Genomic DNA, 18,763 nt, shown 5'->3' on the forward strand with positions numbered 1-18,763 from the left:
ACGTCCGCCCAAAACAACTGTGATTGATTTTTTATTTAACAACTAAAACTTATTTTACAACTGATTAATAGTCAACAACAAGTCGAAGAATATGAACAACAACAACTATGCAAATTTTTAGTAAGTAGAGCAGTGCTGCCAGATTTGAGAAAAACAATTGTAAAGAAAATAGTTTAAAAGAAAACATATGGTTAGCTGAAATGTCCTGAAAAGTAACCAAGAACATTTTTTTAAAGTGCATTTTTACATATATCTATATAATTTCTTGTTTCTTTATATTTGTTTTTTTTTTTGTGCTATTTAACGGGCACTTTCTGGCAGCACTGATTGTAGACACTCGCATTTAAGAGAGCGCCCAAATCCCACACACACACACACACACACGCAACTCATACATTCCACTCAATGACAGCGCGAGGAAGAGCGCAAAGAGAGCGTGCACTGCGTGCTCTCTCTTTGTGCCAGCTGCGCTCGCGCTCATTGAGCGGAACTGCATGCAGATGAACTGCGAACTAGTGTGAACCAGTCAACTGTTCAACTGCAGGCGTAATTGGAACTAGTGAATCTTGTACAGAGTGCGCGAACTCGTAATGCCATTTATATGTATATGTAACGTACATTTACATATGTACATATATATGTAACGATGTATATGTAATTGCCTAGGCCTTGCCCCACCGTTTGTTTAATTATTTTCATTTTTTATACTATATTGGAATTTAGCGAGTGAGCGTTGACGCTTCTGTTTTTTATTTTTTATTGAAATTTGGATTTATGATTTTGATTTTGAGTTTCTTTTTAAGTTGATGATTTTGATGCATATACAGTGAGTCAAGTAATTGTTTTGACAAACACAAAATCACATATATTTTATTTACAAAAAATGAACAAGCTTCAAAAAATAATAAAATACTGAGATGTCAAATATGTGAATTCTGTATTTAGTCAAAACAATTAATCAACCAACTGTATTTATATTATGTTTATATATATATATATTATATTAACCCCTTTTCTGCAGTGTGTGTGTATGCTGTGTGTGTGTGAGTGTGTATCTGTGTGTTTTTGTTGTCACAGCTGTTGTCACAAATGTTTGCGTAGGTTTTTCTCGATTAAAAGCCTATGGCTAAGCGATAAGTGAAAAGCTACGGCAACAACAACAACACACACACACTCACACACACAGACACATGCACACAGCTATACGATATCAAAATCGGCCATATATAGTATATAGAGCTATAGCAAACGATATACTGGCAACTGCAACCAGTTCCAATATAGAATTATATATAACTACTATATGTGTATGTGTACTATATATAAAATGAATAATAAAAATCATGATTAATAAATGTATTGTTTTCGTTATTATTTAATTTTATTAACAATACTCGGCAGGATCCTGAAGGATTTCCAAAGGATATGCATTTTTGTGCTCCCGGCTTGCAGGATTATAGGTTGACATTCAAGGATTCCCAGGATTTTACAAGAAAGATTATCTTAAATTTTAACTAGGGGAATGCATGAAAAAGTGGCTTAAAAACATAAAATACGCTTTATCTCGGCCATTTTAAGGACGAGTTGGATGTCCTATTGCATGAGGATGGAAATCATTACAAGGCTTCAAAAATCAATCCTTGATCCTTGATCGTCCTTTAAACAGCCAAGTTACAAGGACTTTTCTCTATACACAAAATTAGCTATTACTCCGGAGCCCTTCGAAGGATATGATTCAAAATAGGATCAAATAAATACTTTTAATGGGGGCTACAAACTGGCCAAAGGACATTCAGATCGTCCTTGTCGTTTTCGAGAAATCAAGGAATTTTGACTTTGGATCGGTTTTCCGATGACTTGAGACTGAAATATTTCAAGTGTTTGATTCTTAGATAACCCCATAATGATATAATGCAGATCGATAGAGGTCTCTGCGAACCTTATGCATCGAGTCCTATCAATATATGCAAGGAAATGGTCGACCAATAGCTAATTTACGACTGGATCCTGCAGGACTTGAAAAGGATTTAGTGATTGACGGACGGAATTTGCAATGGAAGCAGTGTATAAAACTCATGATTAATAAAAGGCTGGTTATTTTTATCATTATTATTATTAGTATTATAATTATTAACAATATTTCAAGGGAGAAAAATCTCCAAACATGGAATGTTTTTACAAATTATATAATGCTGCGTTCGTTCAGTCGAACTACTCTAAAGGCAACAGCACAAATGTGCTTTACAAACGAAAAATGACACAATGTTTAAAGACACAACGTTCGTTATAGCGCTGTTTGACTGTAGATATTGCACTTAAATTAACAATTAAAGTGTGTATCACAAAACGGAGAATGTTTAAGCACTCCTCAGTTAACATACATATATTAAGCATATTAATTGTTAACAAAAAAACAAATGAACTAGCTTTTTTTTAATTCACTTGTCCTGGCACTTTGGCTATGATGTCTAGGAGTTAAATGGCACAACTCTTGGCCACAGTTAATTGGTCAGCATGTCCTCATCCTCGACAGGACGACGCACCCAGCGCTTGGTGATGGTCAACGTGATGCCCGTGACCAGGAAGAGTCCACCAAAAACGATGCAGGCAATGCCAAAGTAGGTGCCATAATCCGACAGATTAATGGCCAACTGCAAGAGAAGAAAAGGAAATTGTGGAGACATTTTTAAAGAGCATTATTCTAAACGATATTCACCTTGGCTGTGGAAGCCAGTTCGGAACTCAGCTCAGCATATTGATCGAACCAGAACATGGGCATTAAAACCTTTGGCACACCGCGATAAATGCTAAAAAGAAATAAAAAAATTAGTAATAATAAGGATAATGCTACATTCAAATGCTGAATACTATTTTAAGAGCTACAAAATAAAAATTAAATTAAATTAAATTAGGGAATTTAACTAAGAAAAATATAATATAATATAAATAAGAAAAAATATAAAAAATACGAAAGACATTCAGAGTGAAAAAAAGGTTTTAATTTTTCTATTATATTCAGAGAAAAAAATAGAAGTTATTAAGAGTACCAAAACTTGAAAAAATCTAATTCAGTATTGTTTTAAAAATTAATTTTGATTTATCTGCCTTTGACTTAATTTTTTGTTTTCTTTTTTGAATAGTTGTATACCTTTTTCTTTTATTGCATAATTTCCTTTTGTCGGTTGCAAAATCATCCTGTTATATTTAAATTTCTAGATTATATTATGAAAAAGCAAGATCTTAAATTAATTCAAATGCAGTTTGGTTCCTTGAATATTGTTATTATATATAATAATAAAATAAAAAATAAAAAAGCCGATTGATTCTCGCTTTTACTAATGTATTGACCTTCATATTTTTGTTCCTGGTTTAAAATTGACTAACAACATATATAGCATTGGTTTTGCTAATTTCAATTTCCAGAATATATGCTTCATAATTTGGTTTCTTATTTTCATTTTTCAAATTGTGAAAATCTTAGATTCATTGCTCGATTTTCAATAAAGCAATTGGATTTTCGACTCTTTCTAATATTTGTCTTTCCAATTTGATTCCCTTATTTTGAATTAATTACAATTACAATTGAATTATTACAATAATTTTTTAATTTTAGTTTTCTAATAGAAATTCCCTTGTGAATTTAAATAGTTTAAATTGTGACAGGAATTATAGAATTCATTACTTACTCATAGTCATCGTCGGGTTCGATCATCATGTTGATCTGAATGCGTCCGTGGACCTGCAGGGGTACTCCAATTGTGGGCTCCACAGCCATGACGAATTCATGCTTGGCTTTATCCGGGTTCAGACCGCTAACCGCGTTCAAATAGAATTTATCGGCGAGATAAAAATGCGGGAAGGAGGAGTAAATGGGAGCCTTGTCGCGACAGGCTTTGCACTCGACAACGCCCGTTTTGGGACACTCTTCCAGGCGGGGATCACAGAAGCACTGCTGATTGGGATAATTCTCGCCAGAGTCAAGAGTCTCCTCGGTGCCCACCCAACGTGTGGCAGTTAAACCATGCACCTCCAAGTTGCCCTGTGGTCGCAGATTCATGAAACGACACGCATCCGTGGCAAAGATGGTAATCTCATCCTGGGTATTCATTCGGGGTGGAAACAGATCTCCAGTGGTGCCGTTAACAATGCCGCAGGGCATCTTATAGAAACCCGTCTCGTTCTTCTTGTTCCAATGCGTCAATCGACCCACATTCGAGATGTCATCGGTGCCCGTGTGTATGGTAAAAAGACCATCATACTCCAAGGAACCATTGCGATCTGCCAGCCAACCGAATCGCGTATATGGAATATCTATCTTGGATGTATTAAACAGATTGAGAAAGTCTGTCAGATCATCCTGGTAGCCATCAAAGATCCATTCGTGCAGTGGTTTTGTAGTGTACAGTGTTCCACCCTCATGGTTCAACATAAAGTTAATAATCTTCTTGACAAACTTGGGCTGATGACGCATCTCATCCGCCACCGTGGCCGTAATTGCATGTGCTGCTGTTATCATATCAGTTAGTTTGCCATTCGATCGCTTCTCATCGAAGAACCAAGTGCGACGCTCATAATATGCCACAGTTGCATTATCGAAGAATGTAAAGTTCTCCTTCTTGTGCTTCTCCAGAAACACATAGGGTCCCACTTCATCAAAGTGCGGCTTAACATTTGGATTGCGTATCTCCTCCGGATTGGTCCAGTTGAACATGTAGAAACTTAAATAAATGGGAATCGGTGCCTCCAGCCAGCTGTCATAGGTGTCGGTGCCAGGTTCCAATTTCAAGCCCTGCAAGTTAAAGTTAATAATTAATAGGGAATTTTAAAAAAAACTCATAAATATTATAGTAATTTATAAGACTTTTAATGCATCAATCATTTATTATAATCCATCAGCCATAAGGAATAAAATTTACTTTTATTAAATCAGTGCTAAAATTAAATATTTTTTAACCTTTTAGTATTTTATAAGATTTATTGAAGATTTGTTGAAAAAAATACATGTAAAGACAATAATAATAAAAGTCCAAAAGTCTTCAGATTAAAAATCTATAAATATAATAGTCATTTTCGATATCTTTACTAAGAAAAGCTACTCATTTTAACTTTAATACATTTTGTATCTATAAATTGTTCAAAAACGTTCTAATATCTGCTTGTATTATATGAGTTTGTTCACAGATTTAAGAATCTACAGCTCTTACACTATAAGCTTTTATGTTAACTAATAAAAAATAAATAAAAAACAAATTTACCAAAATTGGTAGCTCTAGCTCTTATTGTCTGCGATGCAGAAGTTTTAACAGACAAAAAGACAAGTCTACATTAAGTTTATAAGGTCGGACTCGACTTCTTTTTTATGTTATATACATTATAATGATTATATTTAATTCTTGTACTCTACTTATATCGAATGTAATTAAAATACTTACATTTTCCACCAGTTTATCCGCCAAATTGGGCCAGAGCACCACAAGAAGAATGCCCAGCAAGGTGAAGACGGAACCAATGCCAAAGACCCAACTTTTCCTTTGGGTTTCCCCACAGCACTTGCAACACATTGTGAAATGAACTTGAAAGTTTTTCTCTACAGAATTTGTTGCATCTGCAAGCAGAGAAAACAAGTTGAAAGTTATACAATTCTTTTGCCTAGTCGTAAATCTAATCTTTAAACGATAATCGCGGAATTTTAATACACTTATTTTTGTAAATCCAATTGCCCCCTGTACAGGTGCCTTATCGAACTGTACTTCAGTTTTCGATTAGCACTGAATTTAAATAGAATTTATCATATCTTCTAAATGTACACATCCGTCATACACTCACGATTAGCCACAAATATTCGGTACACAAGTTTGATAGTGTTCTCGAGTGCCTATAAACTTGGCCACAGCTTTTGGGTACTTACTAACTAGTTAGACGCACTTGTTGGTCTTCTCCTACGCGTGTTTTGGCCAAAACGTTCGACTACAGTGAACGCTGCCAAAGCCAAGCAACAACTGTGTATAGACTAACTTTGACTTGCGTATTTGAATGAAGCAATTCTGTGGCTAATCAGCAACTAATGCTAATCTCAAGTGCATATTCTGGGCATTGCAGTCGATAGTCCATAACCAACTACAATAATAACTAAGAACAAGAACGCTACAATCGAGATGTTCGACTGTTAAATGCCCATTTAACCATTTCCTTCAATCAAAATAGAACTTAAGTAAAAACTATCTAAGTATATACATTAAAAAAAAAGTGGGCGGCTGCAGTCGAGCACGCTCAGGTACTCTATACTAAAAGTTGATTTACGACCGATTGTATCTATGGCAACTATATGATATAGGAAGCCGATCTGTATAAAATTTAGTCAGGATAAAAAGCACCAACATAAGTGAGTTTGGTTAAGATATCTCAAAAAACAAAAAACTTTTTTATACTAAAACTTGAATTTACACTGAGCGTCTCTATGGCAGCTAAACCTATTTTCGGTAGAATGCTTAATACCAGCCCAGATGTATATTGCGTCAGTTTGGGCGAGATATCTCAAAAAACCAAGAAGTTTTTCATACTTAAACTTCATATTCGATCTATCGTTCCTATGGCAGCTATATGACATAGAGGTCCTACCCAAAAAAAAAATCAAACTTGATAGAAAAATTAATAAATTATATTAAGGCAATAATAATTATATCTTTGAGATCAATCGAGAGGAAATTTGCAGCAGACCTCCGCAAAATAAGAATTATTCCCTGTCAAATCTCAAGATTGTAGCTTTAAAGTTACTCTAGGTTTTCGATATTTATAGAAAATAATACCAGCTAATTCGCTTCAGCTTCATATAAGTATTGTGACTGAAATTGGTTTGCTCAAACTCTTAAAGTCTCTGAGATCAAGACAATCACAAACCCATAAGCCTGTTCCCCACTAAGTACTGGGCAATAAAGACAGCACAGAGCAGAGTTTACATATTCTTGATAGTATATATTCATTTTCTCCTTTTAAGTATAGTAAATATATTTGAGGACTACCTCAAAACTATATGCGGGTAGCATATGAAAATATACATAGATAGCTTACAAATTCAATGAAATGGGTGTGATTTTCAGCAATGTTTACATGACTATCAACAGCATTTAGGATTGAAGAGTGCGGGCATACTGAGCAAGGGTTTATATATGTATAATGTATGTGTATATATACGTATTTATAGCCGTGATAAGATAGGCGTGGCAGGAGGCATTCACTGATTAGCGGTTGTATATCAGGGCGTAAAATATGTATAAATAGACATGCAAATAGATTAGTTAATGCCTAATCCTACGCTGTAATACGTTTTGTAATAACTAAAGTCCGAAATGGCGATTGTAGGAAATCAAGAGGAAATGTAATCGGTATTGCATTTTAATATTAATCATTATTCTTCGTGTGTTGAATCACTTAATATTTTTGAATGTCCTCAGACTTTTGAAGTTATGCATTTAAAATATTTATTTAACATATTTGTTCAAATTGTTCAGATTTAATACCCTGTGTGGTTTTTTTTTATAATTTTTAGAGATAAAAGCCGCTAACGAAATTGTAACCTTTAACCGGTATTAACTGATTGACATAAAAAAACGTAACTGTTAAATGCTAGTTTTCATTAGCTTAATTAATTTATACAAAAATAAATTTAAAATTAAATCAAAAGTAGAACCTTTGTTAATTGGTATCTTAAAAATGTTTGAAGTGTAGACTGCCTGATATTAAATAAATTAAATCGTTCTTTGTTCTTTAATTCTCAATTCTCAACTACTTATAAAGGAGTGCACTGATAACAACAACACTCAGAGTTAAGAACTATGTCATCCAAAGGCGATAAGAGCGACTGTTATACTGCATTCTGTACTACAAAGAGGGCTGCAATTAAAGTCGAGCTTGGGCGGGTGAATAATTAAATTTGCGAACTTTGAGTATTCTCAGCTTACAAAATAAACAAATGAGCGTGTAAACAAGGTAATTCAATTTATTACTCACCTCTTTGTTAACTAAGTATAGATAAACTGTGGATAATTGTTAGCTATCTCTGTCGCACTCTTTGTTGCTAATTTATTTGTTGCTATAATAATAAACTGCAAGCTGTTTATGTGCAATGACCTTAGTATATATGTAGCTTTTGCGATGATATCACAACTTTCGTAAAAAGGCACTTTGTGTACTTTTTGGAGACACTGGAGAGACAACCAGACTGACAGACAGAGAAGCTGTTACTTTTGGCAGCAAAACAAACGCAGCTCTTCTCTCGCAGTGTTACACTTTTGTCTCTTTTATATATGCTTAACCTTGCAGTTTTCCCCGACAAATAAGCACTATCGTTACTACCTATTTTTCCCTCTGCCTTGTTTGTATTGTATTGCGCGGGGTCGTTTTTCCTCTACCAAAATAAATTAATAATTCCGCACAAGTGTTGCCAACTTCTTAAAAGAAAACAAGTGCTGCCAACTTTTTAAAGGAAAAAAATAGCCGCCTGGCAGAAAAAACTGCCATTTATCTTAAGCTTGCCGGACCTAGAAATCTGATCTAAATCTAGAATTTGAACATTTTTTCAAAATTTTTATATTTGAAAGAAAATTGTAAATCATTTTCCTTGGGGGTTAAGAGTTTCCAAATTATGTATTTTTGAATTTAATTGGTTTTAGCATAAATGCTTCTATTGTACTAAAATTTGTGAAAGCGCGCGCCAGATATCGAATAAGTCCCCACTAGCTGAACTGCTTTGCTTGTTTCTATCGCTCGTTTGCTCGTCGTATCGATAAGTGTATATAGATACATAAAACGTACATTCCTATATCGATTATGCTTATGCTTTATTTTATTTTATTAATATTATTATTTATTAATATTATTACAACAACATATGATATTTTAACATTAAGTACAGCTACTATTTGCATTTATAACAATATTAATTTTATGTGGAGAAATATCAAAAATATAAACCACTGCTGCCAACTTTTTAGAGAAATAATTAGGTGTTTCGAGCTGAAAAGCATCAATATTTGTTATTGTGGCACTCTTGCACAGTTTTAACAAAAATATTAATAGCAAAACTTAGCTGAATATCTAGATCTAGCTATTAAATAACTAAGTTGGCAACAGTGATACAAACAGCTGGAGTGTTGCGTCAGGTGGCAGCACTGTCACGCCGGTTTTGACCAATCAACAGCAACCACGAAGCACACACACAAACGTAGCTAGAATTTGCTTTTGATTTTTGCCAGCTCCGAATTATTTCGACGTGAAAGATAAGCAAATAATGTTTAATTGAATTGAATAGATATAGATTAAAGTAAAATAAATAAGCGGAAATGCAATTAATTAAGTGTGTGCTACTTGTGCAGCTGGCGCTCTTCCTGGTGGACGAGGCGCTGGCGGGAAGGGATTTCTACAAGATACTGAATGTGAAACGCAACGCGAATACGAATGAGATAAAGAAGGCGTATCGGAGGTTGGCCAAGGAATTGCATCCGGACAAGAACAAGGATGATCCGGAGGCATCCACCAAATTCCAGGATCTAGGTGCTGCCTACGAAGTGCTCTCCAATGCGGACAAACGCAAGACCTACGATCGCTGCGGGGAGGAGTGTCTGAAGAAGGAGGGAATGATGGATCATGGCGGTGATCCGTTTGCATCGTTTTTCGGTGACTTTGGCTTCCCCTTCGGCAACGGCGGTGATCCCCATCAGCATGACACGCCCCGGGGCGCCGATATTGTGATGAACATGTATGTGTCGCTCGAGGAACTCTATTCCGGCAACTTTGTAGAGATTGTGCGCAATAAGCCGGTGATGAAACCCGCCTCCGGCACACGCAAATGCAATTGCCGGCAGGAGATGGTTACCCGTAATCTGGGACCGGGACGCTTTCAAATGATACAGCAAACGGTGTGCGACGAGTGTCCCAATGTCAAGCTGGTGAACGAGGAGCGTACTCTGGAAATTGAGGTGGAACAGGGCATGGTCGATGGCCAGGAGACACGCTTTGTGGCCGAGGGTGAACCCCACATAGATGGCGAGCCCGGAGATCTCATTATACGTGTACAACAAATGCCGCATGCTCGATTTTTAAGAAAGGCCGATGATTTATATACGAATGTGACCATCAGTCTGCAGGATGCACTCATTGGTTTTACAATGGAGATTAAGCATCTGGACGGGCACAGTGTGGGCGTAACGCGCGAGAAGATTACGTGGCCGGGAGCACGCATACGGAAGAAGGGCGAGGGTATGCCCAATTTCGAGAATAACAATCTGACCGGCAATCTCTACATCACCTTCGACGTGGAGTTCCCCAAAAAGGACCTGACCGACGAGGACAAGGAAGGTAATTTATTACAATGTAAGCTTTTATCTATATTACAAAATTCTAATCCATTTCTTTCTCTTTTCTAGCTCTTAAGAAAATACTCGAGCAGTCGTCCATAAATCGCGTGTACAACGGACTGTGAATTGAGGAGCGTACTTCAGGGCTATATACTTTAAGTAGTATTTATATGTAGATCAAGACTTTGTTGCACTAAATTTAACTATAGTCTAGAAACTGTGAGATAAATCAATTCGGAGTCGTTCCAAGCCAATAACGGAGGCAGCAGCAACATGAACAGGTTACAACAACAACAACAACAAAAAACACAAAAATACAAAATAAAAGAATTATAGAAAGTACATTTTAAACGCTTGTTTCAATTAAATTATTAACCGAAAATCGCTAAAAATTATTTTAGTATTAAGAAAAATTAGCAGAACGACAAAGATCCCGATTAACTAATCAAAAATTACTTAATCTCATATCCTATTTAATATATAAAAAATTAATCCTTTTTTTTATTTTTAGTTAAGACTCATGAATTCCTCCTATTTTGAAAATTGATAAATAATTTTATATTTTATTATTTATTTTTTTTTTATTACTTCCAAATTTAACTAACAAATTTACTCAGTACAAATTTGCCTAATTTTGGTTAATTTCAAATTAAGATAAAATGTTGAGTTAAAAAACTCAAAACCAAAATTAAATGTTAAAAAATACATTATAACTCTTGTTTTTTGTCTAAGTAAAAATTATGTAAAATAATAATTCTTTTATATATTTAGTCTCTTGCTTAAAATTTTTACTTCTGTAGAAATTGATTCATATTTTATAGACGAGTTTTCAATTCAAATTTTTTATTTAAAAATTGTGTTTCATTATTATTTTCAAATTTAATGTTTAAGCCTCCTCAGAAAAGGTATGACTAATTTTGGGCTGAATTTCCACTGGCTTAAGTTGGCAACCCTGGAAACAGCTGTCGACAGCAGGACCATGAGGCGAATCAAAGAAAGAGCAAGGAGAGAGAGAGCGAGGAGAGAGTTTGCCAGAGAAGGTGACGAGTGACGTTAAAATTTTCAGCAGTGTAAACGTGAGGCAAACGGAACAGCAGCTTTTATTTATAACAGAACGTAAAAATAAAAAACAAATTAAACGAAATTTAAAAAAAACGCTTTTTTTTAAACTATTGTACATATTAAAAACGTTGTTGTCATATGTGAGAACCGTTATAAGCGCACATAACCTGAAATAAAAACAGTAGCACAATTTACAAATCACATTAAAAATTCAATAGCAAAAAATTTTGTAGCAATAAAAATTTACAAAAGATAATGAATGTCGCCTGATTATACACCAATTCAAGGTGAGTTCGCTAATATTAAATATAAAAATCTATGGTAAATCTGTAAATCAGTATAATCCATGGCAAGTAACGGTTAATATTAACCCCCCCAGGGCCGCACACTCTTATCGATTTTTTACATAAAGTGACCCAAAAAACGAAGGAAAGAAAAGGGTGAGGAATCAACCGGCATCAATTGCGTGTCTATGAGTCGTGCCAAGGGCCCTGTAAGTGGGCAGTATCCTTAATTAATTGGCCAGTTGGTCAGTAGGTCCTTCCACTTCTGCTTCTCCTTCTTGTCGTCCTCCTCCTCAGTTTGAACTGTGTCACTATATATTTTTTTGTTTATTTAAAATGCTGAATAAAATGAGAAAATAAAATTGTAAATTATCAAGTAATTTGAATATCCTTAAAGTAAATAGTAAAGTTCCTTAATAAAATAAAAACATTATATAAATTTAAATTTACAACTAAAAGGACACATAAAAAATATAATATAAAATATTGTTAAAGATCTGGGGGTATTGGAAAAATTATTAAAATGGCTCAACATTTGATTTAAGTATTGAAGAAAACCCAAAAAAATCGGCTTTTTTTAAATATAATAATTTAAATATATTACTATTACAGTTGTTCTGTTCTGTTGCAGATTGCACTTTTCTACGCACTGCTTGATGACATCCAAGCAATTTCTCATCTTCATTTTTCTGCTGATACCATGGCCCCCCTCGAACGTCTTCAAGATCCTCTGCTCGAGAGATAACAGTCGGCTAGTCCGCAAAATTGTGCGCTCCAAATGGACGCCCATATTGGATAAGCATCAGGTAAGAGTTGAGCAACAAACGGTAATCAATAAATTAATTAATACTTCCTTATTTTTCAGGTAAAGTTGCCCTTGGAGTGTCCACTGCATCCATTGCGAGATGTCTTTGCTCCGCGCCAGGATGAGAAGCAGCGAGATCGTCCCACTCAGTGGACATGCAGGCGTTGCGGCAAAAGTTTCTACCAGGAGAAATATCTGGATTTGCACTTTGACACACGTCACAAGTCGATCATCAACGAGGTAAGCAAATCTGACTTATCTTATTCCCACTACGATTTTGAAAGTTCCAAAATTTAAATGATTTTAGTAGTTTTGTATTTTTTACCTACGAATGAGTCGCAAACCAACAATAAATCAATATCGAAAACTGAATAAAAATTACGAAAATTCTTTGTTTTGGAACACAAATCTTAATTTTAATACCTTTCCCCAAAAAAATGTGTTCAAATCCAAAGAGAATATATCTTGATCGTAATACCACTTATTTTAATATATTTGATTTTGTTGTTAAGTTTTTCTGTGTAAGCAAAAAGAATAGATAATATTCATTTAAGATTTCTCAAATAATTTCTAAAAACCTTTATTTTATCAAATTTATTTTTAAGTATTTGCTAAAAAAATGATCTCTACTCATTTTTAGTAAATCCAGAGTTTTACTTGCTTTAAGTTTGTATAGGAATTTTCATTTGCAAATATTTATTTTGTCGTCATTTGAACTTAAATTTAGTTAATAATTTTTATCTCCCGTCATTCTTCCTCTTTTATCTTTATTTATTCTGGTTTTATAGGCGGAGGATGCCGTTTGTCTGGCCGACTTTTGTGACATAATGCGTTGTGAGGTATTTCAAACGGAGGACGGTTCTAGCCTTAAGTTTGGCGATCAGCACATCGTCACCGATATCGAAGTTTGGGGTGACTCTCTGGGTCAGAACTCCGCACTGGCCAAAGCGAATGCCGCATACTTGAGTTTAATACCAAGGTAAGAACCAGGGCTGCAATACTTTCTACATTTTAAGTGAAGCTTCGGGCTTGTCTTCGTTTTTTAGCCACTAAAACCGTCTATTTTTTTTTTAAATAACTAATTTTGTCAAGAAATTAACTTAATATTATTATTAAAAATTTTTTTTTGGTTTGAAGATTTTATCTAAAATAATAGCATTTAATAAAAAAAAACAAAAATTGGAATTAATTTATAAAGTTAATTTTAAGCAAATCTTTTTTTGAAGATAAAGTTTTTTTAAAACCATTTTTTGGGTTCTTATGTGATTTTTAAATTATTTTATTTAAATAACTGATATTTTTCTTAAGCAAAACTAACATAAGATTATTTTTGAATTTTGATTTGTATTTGCAATTAGTGACTTTAAATAAAAAAAAAATTTTTTGAAACCGAACATTATGTTAAAAAAAATTGTTTGTTTCGAGAGGTTTCTAATTTTATAGATCAATTAAGATTAAAGATATTTTTGCTTTCCAGAACTTCCACATTGAGTGCCACGCGTGCAGCCAAAGTACAAAATCGTCAATTACTCCAAGAGAAGCCAAGCCAAAGCCGGGAGCAGTCGTCATCCGATGGAGCGGGAGTCGGAGCTGGAGTAGGAACTGGAATAGGAGCTGGAGCTGGAGAGGATGGTTCCGCAGCCAAGCCCAAGTCGGCGGGCGAGAAGCTGCTCATGAAGCTAAAGGAACTGGGAAAAGGACACTTGAAGCGACCAGATGTAGCTGACTCCGATGCCGAGACCGAGTTGAAACAGAATGAGACGGAGGAGGGCGAGCAAAGTGAAGATGCCGAGGGCAGTGGACAGCCGGATGCAACCCAGTTACCGGACGGAGTCACTGGTCAGACCAAGGTGCGTGCCAACTGCAAACCGGAGGAGCTGAGCAAACTGAAAACACGTTGCGAGCAGCTCTTGAGAAGCTGCATTGGCGGCCTCTTGTTGTCCATGTCGGATCAGGGCTTCAAGGAGATGGAGGAGGAGATGAACAAGGCGGTATGCTGGTATCTCACCTGTGATCGCTACTGGGAGGATGGTCCCCTCGAGCCACGTGCCTTTCCCTGGGGTCTCATTGTCATCCTCATCTTTGTGCTGTCGACGGGCATTTGTTTCTGCTACTACATCATTTGGATACTCTTTGAGTAAGTGTTTGAGCGAAATGAATTTCAGCTGGGGATGTAAATTTTGGTCGGAAAACATTAGCGTAAAATTTACATTGATTACATTAGATTAATAGAAATTTGGCGATACATCGATGTCTCCTCGATGCTCCTTTTGATAAAAACAACAGCGTAGTATCAAGTTTTCACTCAGTCATTATTTGTAAAAAATGAATTATGAGTTTACAAAAATTAAACCTGATAAGATTAAAATTTTATCTAGTCACATGGGATGATATACTAGTTTTGGATGAGATATTCTAGAAACAGAATCAGCTTTCATATTCTATTTTTATTCTTACCATCAAGTGCAATTAATTTTTTTTTATACAAATTTAAAATATTATGAAGTAATAATTCAATTTAATAATAATTTTAATAATTTACTTTAATTTAAATCATTATTAACTTTTTATAAAAAGAAAAATATAAAATATATATTAAAAGTATGTCAAAAAAAATCTGCTAGTTTGAATTAATTTTATTTGTAATTTTTGGCATATTATATGTGAATTAAAATTTTATAATTAAACTGGAAACTAAGAGCTAATGTAAAATTTTTAAACAAAACTTCAAACTGTTTTTTGTATACTTTTGTTTTTATTTTAATAATATTAGTTTGATTATTGAAGGACAGGCTTACAAAAGAAACTATTAAATTCAAACAAATTGAAATTTTTTATTATTTTGCATCATTTTAAATTAATCTATATTTAAGTACTATATTTATACAAATAATTTTATTTTACTGAAGCGCTAAAAGTAAGAAAAGGTACGAATTTTATCGAGAAATCGTATTCAGAGCTGGAAATAATGTTTCAATTGTTTAATCAGCACCTCTTAGTTAAAAAAAATTTATTTTTATTTATTGTTTTTTTAGTACTACACAAATATTTAGTTTAATTAAATAATTAATGAATCAAATAATTGATTGAACAAATCAGGTAAATAAAAATATATTTTTATATTCAATAATTGTTCAGTATAGAAAATATTTAAAGTAAAAACAATTAGAATCAATATTACCAGCTCCGATCGTATGAACAGTTAACATTTACATCCCCAGCTACAATATATCCATTTGAAATTGAGATTGAGCAAACCCAAGTCATTTGTTTCAGCTCCGAAGAAACGACAATCAATGCCAACCATTATGTAGGCGCCGGATCCGGCGGCAGCATATACATGCCTGCTCCACATCACTACCATGTCGACTATGCGTCGCAACACGATCTGCAGCTGGACGACGCCGCGATACCTGGACAGCAGCAACAACTACAGCAGCAACAACTGCAACAGCAACAACTGCAACAGCAACAGCAGCAGCAACAGTTTTATTACCAGCAACAGCAGCAGCAACAGGTGGCAACAGCTCGAGATTTGTACCCCGAGCCCGTGCAATATCATCGGCACAGTCCGCGACACTACATCGCCGATCAGCGTCCAGCGGGAGCAGTGTCGTCGGTGGTGGCAGCGTCGTCGTCCTCGATGGGCACACCAACAACAGCATCGGTGTCAGGCGTCCGGCAAGTGGGAGCATCCTCCTCCAACGCCAACACTCCGATGCACCGGCACTCGACGAGCCTGGTCTACCCACAGGACATTTTAGACCGACGCGACTATACAAGTAACACCAGTCGACCTATTGCCACAACCAGTGTGGTGAGCAATGTGAGCAATGTGATTGAACCGGCGTCGTCGTCATCGTCGTCACGTCACTACAACACACATCCCCGGCCGCTGGAGACGCGTCATCGTCATGTGGGCGCCTCTCAGCAATCGTTGCGCACTTCATCCTCTACGCATGAGATTGTGCAGAGTGAAGTGGGTGGACAGAACGAGCATTATATATATGTCACGTATCCGCCGGATATAAAAAAGCGTTACTTTGACAAGTACGAGTAGTTAGACCAAAGAGCGCATTCTTAACTAAAGAGAGAGCGCTACGTAACGTAACGAACGTAACGTAACGAACGTGAACCTAACCCCAGTTGGTTTTTTACTTTAGCCTGCAAATTCTAGATTTGTGAACTGTGCTGTTTTTTTTGGAATTCTACAAAAATCGAATAAAATGCAATACATATTTCTGTATATAAACAGCCACGTGCCGAAACATTAAAAAAAAAAACAGAGACTTTAAATAATTATTTTTTTTTTCAATCAAAAAATCATTCACTTCTAGTAACTTTAAAAGCGCGTGAAATATACCAAAATCTTTCTATAATTTCACTATGATCTTAAAATTTATGATTTTTATTATTTATCATTAAATAATGATTATTTTTTCCATATTTCTTATAAAGTGTCAAAATAACAACTTGAGTTTTATTTATGATCAAACAATTAAAACTCAAAAAATAATACTTTTTTATGAGTTTTATTATTTGGCTTAAAAGTATTAATTATTTCTTGAGTTTTATAATAAAACTTATACAGTCCCTGAAAAAACACAATTAATTATTTTTTAAATTTACTTACCAACACACGTTCCACTTGCAGCGTTGCCAGCTCATTAAATTAGATAAACTTGTGACGTCACAGTCTAAACTGAACGAAGGCACAAAACTCATTTCACTCACAGCGTTGCCAGCTTGTTAAAAAGCCACAGCTGTCACTTTTCAAAAGTAAACAAATGAAGCGGGAAATTCAAAAAATAAAAAAAACCAGAGGCGCATTCAATTTGCAATAACATTTACATAAAACATTTATTTCAATCAATATTTTAGTAGCTGGTGTTTTGTATGTATTTTGTATTTATCTCTCAAAGACACTCACATTTATATAGTCACAATCTGGACAGATCGTATTTTTCTTAGGCGCTAAAATTACAATGATAAACTCCATAGAGATGTACACCGCATATAAATAAAAGTGTAATAAAAATGTATATCTATGTATATAGTGTGTAAATTGTGTGTGTGGGTGTGTGTGTGTATATAAAGAGAACATTCAGATGATATAGGTTTGTAGTTTATAGGTTATGTACATACATATTACAGATTGCATAGATATCATAATTATAATAAATATTATTACATTTAGTGGGCTAGCATTTTGCATTTGATTTTGCTTTTTGTACTAAAATTAAGCGTTTTACATTATACTACTTTGATTTGCTTTGAAAAGATTGCACAAAAATTAGCTGCATATATATTGAATTAATCCGAAAGTTGCCTATATCATATACATATACATATAAAATAATCTATACATTTATATAAATAACATTTGATAGTGTTTTGATAACTAAAAGTTTTGGTCCTTTGGAATGTGTTGCAAGAGAAATGACATCTATTTATGGTACTTAAAAGTAGATAAATATCTATATATATATATATTTATTTTCAAATTTTGCTATAGGTGGTCTCATATGATTAGTCTAATAAAACCAATCTACTAGTCAGCTAGTAGTTTAGGCACTGCCCTTGACAATATTCCTGGTCTTCTTATATAAACCATGGCATAACGGATCAGTTCAGCGTTACGAATCCAATTTTTGTTGTTAGCGTATAGTATTATGATCCATACCAAAAAGGATTTCGTTCCGGAGCATACCAAACATTGTCTTATACTATATATGATATATATGTGTGTATATATGTGAATGTAAAATGATCTACGTAAGGCCCAACCATTATAGATCTACATCTACATTATTTTATTCATCTATTTTCTATACAAATTTAACAACTCCCTCTTAAAACATAAATTGCACTATAAAACAAACAAGTCTTCAACTAAGAACAGAACTAACAGGTCTAACAATAAGATTTAATATCCTATCTCCACTACAAATACTATGTATATTTTTCTACGTTTTTCTACATTTTTATTTATTAATAGAAAGTTTGCTTACAAATTCCCAATCAATGCACATTTATATTAAAAAACATAATGTTTTAAAACGGCGAAAAATTTACATAAAATTTGTATTAAAAACAAGATATAACAGCTCGTCTTTTATTATTATTATTATTATATTTTGTATTTTTTTTGGTCTAGGCTGCATTTTGCTGGCTACGAAAAAATAATTCGTATGCGCCTCAATTCAATTAATTCATCGAAGGCAGTTGCAAAGCTTAAACTAATTACATATTTAACTATT

The 18,763-nt window shown here is 34.4% G+C and overlaps 3 protein-coding genes across 5 annotated transcripts; 2 read left to right on the forward strand and 1 right to left on the reverse strand.

Moving 5' to 3' along the window:
• Positions 1-2,448: 2,448 nt before the first annotated feature.
• LOC117779742 (protein croquemort) lies at positions 2,449-8,308 on the reverse strand. Of its 2 annotated transcripts, none has more exons than XM_034616039.1 (5): positions 8,008-8,308; positions 5,433-5,605; positions 3,687-4,789; positions 2,717-2,807; positions 2,449-2,651 (listed from the first exon to the last, which is right to left on the reverse strand). In XM_034616039.1, exons 2-5 carry the CDS (start codon positions 5,559-5,561, stop codon positions 2,502-2,504), a joined length of 1,473 nt encoding a protein of 490 aa, XP_034471930.1. In that variant the 5' UTR covers positions 5,562-5,605; positions 8,008-8,308; the 3' UTR covers positions 2,449-2,501. The 2 variants fall into 2 exon arrangements, with proteins under 2 accessions (XP_034471930.1, XP_034471929.1); XM_034616038.1 differs by lacking the exon at positions 8,008-8,308 and adding an exon at positions 5,909-6,010.
• Positions 8,309-9,168: 860 nt separating this feature from the next.
• Positions 9,169-10,667, forward strand: LOC117779743 (dnaJ homolog shv). The gene is made up of 2 exons (XM_034616040.1): positions 9,169-10,353; positions 10,422-10,667. The coding sequence occupies exons 1-2, from the start codon at positions 9,339-9,341 to the stop codon at positions 10,475-10,477; spliced, it is 1,071 nt and encodes a 356-aa protein (XP_034471931.1). The 5' UTR covers positions 9,169-9,338; the 3' UTR covers positions 10,478-10,667.
• A 1,666-nt stretch (positions 10,668-12,333) lies between these two features.
• LOC117780510 lies at positions 12,334-16,784 on the forward strand. Of its 2 annotated transcripts, none has more exons than XM_034617066.1 (5): positions 12,334-12,504; positions 12,564-12,743; positions 13,292-13,482; positions 13,981-14,640; positions 15,780-16,784. In XM_034617066.1, exons 1-5 carry the CDS (start codon positions 12,355-12,357, stop codon positions 16,561-16,563), a joined length of 1,965 nt encoding a protein of 654 aa, XP_034472957.1. In that variant the 5' UTR covers positions 12,334-12,354; the 3' UTR covers positions 16,564-16,784. The 2 variants fall into 2 exon arrangements, with proteins under 2 accessions (XP_034472957.1, XP_034472958.1); XM_034617067.1 differs by having other exon boundaries at positions 15,767-16,363.
• Positions 16,785-18,763: the final 1,979 nt, after the last annotated feature.

This window comes from Drosophila innubila (assembly GCF_004354385.1).
Source record: "Drosophila innubila isolate TH190305 chromosome 2L unlocalized genomic scaffold, UK_Dinn_1.0 4_B_2L, whole genome shotgun sequence".
NCBI lineage: Eukaryota > Metazoa > Arthropoda > Insecta > Diptera > Drosophilidae > Drosophila > Drosophila innubila.